Here is a 10062-nt window from a genome sequence, read left to right as displayed (position 1 = left end):
ATTTATTTTATTTATTTTATTTATTTTATTTATTTTATTTATTTTATTTATTTTATTTATTTTATTTATTTTATTTATTCATTGTATTCATTGTATTTATTGTATTTATTTTATTTTGTTTTATTATTCAGTTTTGTTTTCATCAGATGTTTTCATTAGTTTTTTTTTAACATAAAAAAAAAATCTTTTTATTTGATTTCTTTTATAATTTTGTATTGTTTTATAATTTTATTATTGTATAGTTTTATTACTTTATTATTTTCTTTACATTATTTTATTTTTTTACTTTTCTAAACATAAAAATAAACACAAAGAACGAGAACATGACCAAAGAGAAAAGACTTAAACCCAAACAAGGCGATATCCACCAAAAACAGAGCAAAAAAAAAAGCGCAATCAAGACACAAAGAACCAAAAAGAAAACGTCCCATTTAGTCGTTTTTCAAGTCTTTTATTTAATTGTTTATTTATTTTTTAACAGAACTTCGGCTCGATCCGCGCTGACGTCATCGAGCAGATGCGTTTCAAACAGAGACTCCGAGTCATCCAGACCATCGAGGACACGACGAAACGCAACGTGGTCAGAACCATCGTAACAGAGACCGCCTTTAGCATCGACGAACTGGAGGAGCTTTTTATACTTTTCAAGGTAATTTCACCCGCTGTTTTTCCTAATCACTGTCGTTTCATTATCTAAAATGGCGCACGGGCATTAACGAATCGAATTGTTTACCTGTGAAAATGCCTCTCGGCTGTTGGCCATATTGCTTTCTTATCACAAACTTAACAAATGCTGCTTTTTAATTGCTTTTTGACAACTTTGCCCCCTAATTTAATTCGCCTTTTTACATTTAAATATATTCATACTGTCGTCTATTTCCTGCTGCGTTGTCCTTTCAATGACAAATATATCTCAGAAAAGGGTTGAAAACACGACACAAGATTTGCAATATTGATTTATATTTTCACTAGATTTCCGTGTATTAAAGTAAAACATTGAAATTATACACATACCATGAACAGTAGATGTCTCGTTGAAGTAAAAACACATTTATTCCCGCTGGGCAGTTTTTACAGTAACTAAATTTGTAATTACACATATTTACATACAAACACATTCAATTTTAAGATAATCAAAATGTTCTTATGTTTTCTTGAAGGCCTAATAAAGTTTTAAAAAATGCTGTTTATGCTAATGCTAATGTCTCCATGTTTGGTGCCAGGCGGAGCACCTGACCAGCTGTTACTGGGGCGGCAGCACAAACCCCACAGAGCGCCACGACCCGAGCCTGCCGTACCTGGAGCAGTACCGCATCGACACGGAGCAGTTCAAGGGCCTCTTCACCCTGCTCTTCCCCTGGGCCAACGGGGTGCACTCGGACCCCCTGGCACTGCGCTTCTTCCGCTTGCTCGACCACAACGCAGACGGCCTCATTAACTTCAGGGAGTTCATCACGGGCCTAGGTACAAAATAAATTGTGTTTTTTATTTATTCATTTGTTTGTTGTTTGTTTTGAGGAATGAAACGATGTTGTCGTGGTTACAGGCGTGCTGTGTCATGGCGACCTCACGGAGAAACTCAAACTGCTCTACAAGTTACACGTCATCCCAGGTAAATGGTCTGTTTGTGATTTAAAAACATGCGAGTGGGGTCACCTCTCCATAGATGTGATCCGTAGCGTGGCCTGGCGGCACTATGATGACTTTGATGGGGGGGAGGGGCCTGTAATGACAGAGATATCCAAACTTTGGATCCACAAATATTGAACTTAAATAAAGATTTGTTAGCGATTAGCTCCACAAACCTGCCATAGTAACATTATTGCCATATTCTTCTTCCTCTTTTTCTTTTCCCCCTTCTACTCCTTCTTCTTTATCTTCTTCTTCTTCATCTTTATCTTCTTCTTCATCTTTATATTCTTCTTCTTCATCTTCTCCTCCTCCTTCTCCTTCTCATCCTTCTTCCTCTTCTTCTTTTCCCCCTTCTACTCCTTCTTCTTTATCTTCTTCATCTTTATATTCTTCTTCTTTATCTTCTCCTCCTCCTCCTCCTCCTTCTTCTCCTTCTCATCCTTCTTCTTCCTCTTAAATTTTCCTTCTCCTTCTCTATCTTCTTCTCCTTCTTCTTCTCCTCTTTCTTTATCTACTTTTCCTTCTTCACCTTCTTCTTCTCCTTCTTCTTCTCCTTCTTCTTCTCCTCTTTCTTTATCTACTTTTCCTTCTTCACCTTCTTCTCCTTCTTCTCCTTCTCCTACTTCTCCTCTTTCTCCTCCTTCTCCTCCTCCTTCTCCTCCTTCTTCTCCTCCTTATTCTCCTTCTTCTTCTCCTCTTTCTCCCCTTCTCCTTCTTCTCCTCCTTCTTCTCCTTCTTCTCCTCCTTCTTCTCCTTCTTCTCCTCTTTCTGCCCTTCTCCTCCTCCTTCTCCTCCTTCTTCTCCTTCTTCTCCTCCTCCTTCTCCTTCTTCTCCTCTTTCTCCCCTTCTCCTCCTCCTTCTCCTCCTTCTCCTCCTCCTTCTTCTCCTTCTCCTCTTTCTCCCCTTCTCCTCCTCCTTCTCCTTCTCATCCTTCTTCCTCTTCTTCTTTTTCCCCTTCTACTCCTTCTTCTTTATCTTCTTCATCTTTATATTCTTCTTCTTTATCTTCTCCTCCTCCTCCCCCTTCTTCTCCTTCTCATCCTTCTTCTTCCTCTTAAATTTTCCTTCTCCTTCTCTATCTTCTTCTCCTTCTTCTTCTCCTCTTTCTTTATCTACTTTTCCTTCTTCACCTTCTTCTTCTCCTTCTTCTTCTCCTTCTTCTCCTCCTTCTCCTTCTCCTTCTTCTCCTCTTTCTCCCCTTCTCCTTCTCCTTCTTCTCCTCTTTCTCCCCTTCTCCTCCTCCTTCTCCTCCTTCTTCTCACAGACGCACCAGTTGAACAGGACGAGCCGGACTCCGCCTTCGAAGCCACGCAGTACTTTTTCGAAGACATCGCTCCAGAAGCCTCCATGGGTACGTTTTAGCCGCGCAGCGTTGCACCCGGTCACTCTGTAGTCACGGAAATGGCGTCAAAGCCACGATAAGAACAGCATCTGGGTAACGTGATGTGTGCGAGGTGCAAGTCTGAACTGTGTCGGTCGCTTATTTTCACCTTGATAAATATAGAGAACATCCACATGCAGTACTCAACAACTGCCTATTCCAATCTGGGTCACACGCTGGTTCCAGGAGCAGGAAATGAGGCGAAAGTCGTTGATAAATTATGTCAAAGACGGTGTGGAAATGGAAAATGAGCTGCGATATCTGCATGACTAACGAGCGTGTCTTGATGTTTGTGAATCCAGGCCACGACTCGCGGTGCAGAAGTGAGAAGGACGACGGGTTTGTCAGAGTCACCTTTAAGAACGAGAAAGGTGAGATGATGCTGTGTCATAAAACACACATCGTATTTACATAAAATTGTATCGCCGAAGCACATTCCCAGTTTGACAATCCCGATAAAGCCTTTCCTGAGCAATACGTTGTTGTTTTTTAAATGGTCGTTATTAAAAGTATTTTTTATGTTCAGGAAATGATTATAGAAAGCCAATTTATTTGTTTATTATGATGATGATTTCATTTCATTTTTGTTGCCACTGTCGGTGAACAAATAAGCAATAGGTGCAACATAAACCAATGAATAATAATAGGAAAATATTGACGACTATAGAAAAAGGCATGCATAAAAAACAAGGTATTTACTACATTAAAATGAAAAATACTGTGACTAAGTACACAATATAGTCAGAGCAACTGTGCAAAACTGGATGTGAAAATGAAAAAAAAATTGCCCAACCCTGGTTCATTGTGTTTTTGTTCTGTTTTTGTAGTGAAAAAACTGAACCCACCGGATTACCGCCACTACCTTAAACTATGGAACCAGGAGTCTCGATCCAAACCGGAAAACCCCAAAGACTTGCCCAAGCTCAATCAGGTAAAACTTCAACCGTCCAACCTTTTTCAGACAAAGAACCGGAACGTCTTCATCAATGACGACTCTCTTTTCTCTCCTATTCCAGAGCCAGTTCATCGAGCTCTGTAAGACGCTCTACAGCATGTTCAGCGAGGACGTGGCAGAGCAAGAGCTGTACCACGCCACCGCCACCGTCACCAGTTTACTGCTGGAGATGGGCGAGGTGGGCAAACTCTTCTCTGCCGCCGCGAGAAAGGACGGCACGCCAGAGAGCGGCGCCACGCAGGAGTCTGTCACCGGGGGCGCCGTCCACCTCCCGTCCGCCCTCGGGGACGAGCCGTGCGACGAGGAGAAAGCGGCGGACGACGGCGCGGAGACCCCTCCGATGCAGGAGGTCAAGCTGGAGGACTCTTCCCCGAAAGGCACGTCCTCCGCCATGCTGACGTCCGACGACGAGACCAAAGACGACACGTCCATGTCCTCTTACTCCGTCCTGAGCGCCGGCTCGCACGAGATGGACGACAAGCTGCAGTGCGAGGACATTGCCGACGACACGGTGCTGGTGCGGAGCGACAGCCGCGGTTCCCATGGCAACAGGGGTCACATGGGTTCGCGCCACCACACAGGGTTACCCCACAGCACGAGCGTGGACCGGGACTGGGCCATCACGTTCGAGCAGTTCCTGGCGTCGGTGCTGACGGAACAAGCGCTGGTGCAGTACTTTGAGAAGCCAGTAGAGGTGACGGCGCGCATCACCAACGCCAAGAACGTGGGAAAAGTGGGACGGGCGAACTCGCTGTCCACAAGTGACTATGAGATCTCGTTGTCGGGGTGATGGAGACGGAAGGGCGGCGCACGAAAGACTGTTGAGAAAAGGGAACGGCGCGCGAGAGAAGTCGGTGATGTGCAAAGTTTTCGAGTGAATGTGACGTGTGAGGGTGATACTTTGTGACCAAAATGTTCCCGGAAAAGTATTTTATCATGTCATGTGAGAGACGTTTATTCCTAGGCGCTCCGAGAGTTTTCTGAGGAGGAACAAACATGCAAACCTGCAGATTACAACCAGAAAGATGGAACGCTGTGTAAAATATAATGAGATATGAAATGCATAATACAACGTCATAATATTGTACGGGACCACTAAAAACAAGTTTAGTCGAGGCAAACCAAAATAGAATGTACATTAAATAAAATCACAGTTTTTAAAAGGGGCCGTTACCATGGAAATTAAAATAGTTTGAATGTTCCCAGACTTTGGAATCGGGTTTGTAGCGTTTGCTCCAATAGTCAGTGTCCACACAAAGTAGCTAAACTTGATTTTACATTTCGCATAGATGTTAAGATTGTAACTTCTAGTACTCTTAGACTATGTAAATGTAAATGTCCACATACAATATAATACTCAATGTACTAACTGTCATACAACAACATACAACATCGTTATTGCCTCTTTATGTTCCAACCTGCTGCTATTTTAAACATGTTTTATTTGGTGGAAAACAATGCTGTTTTGAGTTTGTTCACTGTAAATGGACCTCACTTCTGCATATTTCACTTTCTCTGTTCACTCATCATACATCAGTGCGGTTTTTTGTCGGAAAATATGATGTGAACTGTGACTAAAACATGTCTGGAATTCAAATGTTTAATCGTTACACCGTGTCAGATTCAGCACTTTATGTTTACACCGTGATGCTATTGCCATCCACTGTTATGTGAATACTTTTGCCTTGTTCTTGCTCTGGATACTTTGTGCACATGCGAAAGAATTAAATTGATTATACACTGCAGTTTTAATGTGTAATGCAATGTTTATAGCCATTCAAAGCCCTGCACCAAACGAGTGAAACACTGCCATCTACTGTTCAGGGTTGGTATAATACTGATGCTACCCCTAGAACAGGGGGGTGGGCAATTATTTTTCTCCGAGGGCCATATTCGAATCCCGGCCCGCGATCATTGGTGTGATTTTTTTTTTTTTTTTTTAGATAGATAGAAGATAAAAAAAATCACCTTTCTGTCAAATATAGGCTATTAAATCTATTATTCAATTCATTTCATGTCATCTTCATTAAGGATACAAGTGCAGACAGATGTTACAGACAGTTAAAAAATAGAAACTAAAATCTTCCTAGGGTCCGTATTAAAACATGCCGAGGGCCACATCTTGCCCCTGGGGCCACAAATGCCCAGGTCTTCCCTAGAAGCATCATTAACAGAGTATGCAGTCAATAACACATGATACAGTGTACAGTAGATCCTATAGGAGGAAAAAGAGTGACAGTGAGACACTTAGCCCTGATATCTAAGGATTGAAATGACAGAAGTAACTCCAGAGTGAGCTTTGGGGCCCCGGCTGTGGCTCTGGACCAAACACGGAGACGTCACTTGGGACATCCAGGCTCGTACAACTACAAACGAGGTCCCTCAGTGCTCGTCCTGGGACCTTCTTTGGTGAGAGACGTGCGCGTGGCAAAGGGCTGCACCTCCCGACTGTGAATACTGTGGTTATTCACCGAGTACAATAAATATGTTTCTATTGTTCACAAAGCCAAAGCATCTTACTACGCCGACACTTTCACTGAATCAAAGAGCAATTCTGCAAAATGTTGGCTGTAAACTGTTAAAACCTTGTCACAACATTCTGCTCCCTCTTTCACAAATTCAATTATAAAAGGCTTTAACCAGACATTTTTTTTATGCTGCTCAATCCATTGCCGTTTCCCCAAAACATGAGAATAGACCTGATGATCAAGTATTTTCCCTTAAGCTCTTTACACAGTATGTAGTATTAAATATGTTGCTCTCTATAGATTCATAAAAGTCCACTGGAGCCGACACCCTGGAACCTAGGTTACTTTTGTCATCAGCCCCACTAATAGTAAATTGTTTTTAATCTCACAATTCACACTGAAAGTATCCCATTACTCTGGCAAACTGCTTGTGTTCTCTCTCCCTTTGCACAGAAATATGATCTGAATAATGTCCGTCCAATCTCAAAACTATCCTGCCTAGCAACACTCTTGGAGAAGCTAATAAGTAACCAGGTGCATGCTTTCTGATATCGCTATTGCACTGGACAATCATGAAGAATGTGCTGCGTTTTTTGTTGATTTGTCTCAGGCCTTTGATTCTGTAAATCATTGAATTCTCTCGGATCGTCTGCTTCTGGGTTTGATTCACATTCTGAGGTGGTTTTCAGGTGAACTCACAAGGGTCAGTCCTTGGACCACTTCTATTCACAATTTACATAAACTCTATTTGCCACTTGTCTGCAGATGATGTCATGTGCTTTCTATGCTCCTTCTGATTCAATATATCCAACTGGATTTTCACTCGGTTCAACAAAACAGCTCTAAGGTTCAGCTCTAAGGTTCATCACTAAGGTCCAGCTCTAAGGTCCAGCTCTGAGGTTCAGCTCTAAGGTCCAGCTCTAAGGTCCAGCTCTAAGGTTCAGCTCTAAGGTCCAGCTCTAAGGTCCAGCTCTAAGGTCCAGCTCTGAGGTTCAGCTCTAAAGTTCAGCTCTAAGGTCCAGCTCTACGGTTCAGCTCTAAGGTCCAGCTCTAAGGTTCAGCTCTAAGGTCCAGCTCTAAGGTTCAGCTCTAAGGTCCAGCTCTAAGGTTCAGCTCTAAGGTCCAGCTCTAAGGTTCATCACTAAGGTTCAGCTCTAAGGTCCAGCTCTAAGGTTCAGCTCTAAGGTCCAGCTCTAAGGTTCAGCTCTAAGGTCCAGCTCTAAGGTTCATCACTAAGGTCCAGCTCTAAGGTCCAGCTCTAAGGTCCAGCTCTAAGGTTCAGCTCTAAGGTTCAGGTCTAAGGTCCAGCTCTAAGGTTCAGCTCTAAGGTCCAGCTCTAAGGTCCAGCTCTAAGGTCCAGCTCTGAGGTTCAGCTCTAAGGTTCAGCTCTAAGGTCCAGCTCTAAGGTTCATCACTAAGGTCCAGCTCTGAGGTTCAGCTCTGAGGTTCAGCTCTAAGGTCCAGCTCTAAGGTTCATCACTAAGGTCCAGCTCTAAGGTTCATCACTAAGATCCAGCTCTGAGGTTCAGCTCTAAGGTTCAGCTCTGAGGTTCAGCTCTAAGGTTCAGCTCTGAGGTTCAGCTCTAAGGTCCAGCTCTAAGGTTCATCACTAAGGTCCAGCTCTAAGGTTCATCACTAAGATCCAGCTCTTAGGTTCAGCTCTGAGGTTCATCTCTAAGGTTCAGCTCTGAGGTCCAGCTCTGAGGTCCAGCTCTGAGGTCCAGCTCTGAGGTCCAGCTCTGAGGTTCAGCTCTAAGGTTCATCACTAAGGTCCAGCTCTAAGGTTCATTACAGGAGAAGGATACAGATCTCACCACTGTCACTTATACATCAGATCAGATATTCAGCGATTAAGATCTCAGGACATTCTTATTTTAGAGTCTCATTGCATCAATACGGAGCTGGTTTATGGAACAAAACGCAAAGACATTTTAAATTAAAGGATTTTATACCTTTTTATGAATTCAAAGCACTGATAAAATCCACAGTGCCAATGTTTTATGTTGTTTTAGTGATTGTTTTATTGCTATTGCATCTAGATATTCTGTTCTGCTTGTTTAATGTGTTGTTGTGTGTTGTATGTAACAGGGCACTCGTGAGTTTCTCTCATTAAGTTCTGCCTTGTATGAATAAAAAGTAAAAAACTAAGTCAGCCGCAGCAGCAAAACTGAGTTCAAACATGGTGTGATCTTATCTGCCACAGTGAACTCCGGACATGGCTTTACGTCACTGCTCTGCTTTTTAAACATTTCCACATATGATAGTCCTTTACTACCTCCTGAGTGAGCTGCTCCGACTGAGCAGAGACACCAGTGTTACACAATACATACATACATACATACATACATACATACATACATACATACATACATACATACACAGAAACTTACTCAGCTTTACTACTTTCCCTTTTCTAAAGCTGCTCTGTGATTGGTTGAGAGGCCAAGCCTCCTTGAACGGTCTGGATGATAAAAAATGATAATGAGTGGAAAGTGGAAACTGTAACATTTGAATATGTAGCATGTGGTGTGTATATTCATACAAGGCGGAGCTGTTACACTTCACTTTCTCAAGGGACAGATTTTTCCTGGGGCCAAAGCCTCTGGGTCAGTGTTGCATAATACTGTGAATAATACTGTACACAATACTGTACACATAGTACTATACATAATACTGTACACCTAGTACTGTACATAATACTGTGAATAATACTGTACACAATACTGTACACATAGTACTATACATAATACTGTACACCTAGTACTGTACATAATACTGTGAATAATACTGTACACAATACTGTACACATAGTACTATACATAATACTGTACACCTAGTACTGTACATAATACTGTGAATAATACTGTACACAATACTGTACACATAGTACTATACATAATACTGTACACCTAGTACTGTACATAATACTGTGAATAATACTGTACACAATACTGTACACATAGTACTATACATAATACTGTACACCTAGTACTGTACATAATACTGTGAATAATACTGTACACAATACTGTACACATAGTACTATACATAATACTGTACACCTAGTACTGTACATAATACTGTGAATAATACTGTACACAATACTGTACACATAGTACTATACATAATACTGTACACCTAGTACTGTACATAATACTGTAAATAATACTGTACACAATACTGTACACATAGTAATATACATAATACTGTACACCTAGTACTGTACATAATACTGTGAATAATACTGTACACAACATTGTACACATAGTACTATACATAATACTGTACACCTAGTACTGTACATAATACTGTGAATAATACTGTACACAATACTGTACACATAGTACTATACATAATACTGTGAATAATACTGTACACATAGTACTATACATAATACTGTACACATAGTACTGTACATAATACTGTGAATAATACTGTACACAATACTGTACACATAGTACTATACATAATACTGTGAATAATACTGTACACATAGTACTGTACATAATACTGTGAATAATACTGTACACAATACTGTACACATAGTACTATACATAATACTGTGAATAATACTGTACACATAGTACTATACATAATACTGTGAATAATACTGTACACATAATACTG

General features: G+C 41.3%; 1 protein-coding gene across 1 annotated transcript in view; it reads left to right on the top strand.

Annotated features, from left to right (window-relative positions):
- tbc1d9 (TBC1 domain family, member 9 (with GRAM domain)) overlaps window positions 1–5713 on the top strand; it is a 30375-nt gene extending 24662 nt beyond the window's left edge. Inside the window, exons 14-20 of the mRNA XM_072462213.1 lie at window positions 482–649; window positions 1224–1464; window positions 1547–1612; window positions 2897–2983; window positions 3316–3384; window positions 3841–3944; window positions 4030–5713. Coding sequence (XP_072318314.1) covers window positions 482–649; window positions 1224–1464; window positions 1547–1612; window positions 2897–2983; window positions 3316–3384; window positions 3841–3944; window positions 4030–4758 — 1464 coding nt within the window. The 3' untranslated portion in view covers window positions 4759–5713. The remainder of the gene's footprint in view (window positions 1–481; window positions 650–1223; window positions 1465–1546; window positions 1613–2896; window positions 2984–3315; window positions 3385–3840; window positions 3945–4029) is intronic.
- The last annotated feature ends 4349 nt before the right edge of the window (window positions 5714–10062 follow it).

This window comes from Eucyclogobius newberryi, unplaced genomic scaffold, assembly GCF_026437365.1.
Source record: "Eucyclogobius newberryi isolate DKJ021-1_F unplaced genomic scaffold, fEucNew1.0.hap1 SCAF_4, whole genome shotgun sequence".
NCBI lineage: Eukaryota > Metazoa > Chordata > Actinopteri > Gobiiformes > Gobiidae > Eucyclogobius > Eucyclogobius newberryi.
The sequence above is the reverse complement of the archived record's forward strand: the minus strand, read 5'-3'. Positions and strand labels throughout refer to the sequence as shown.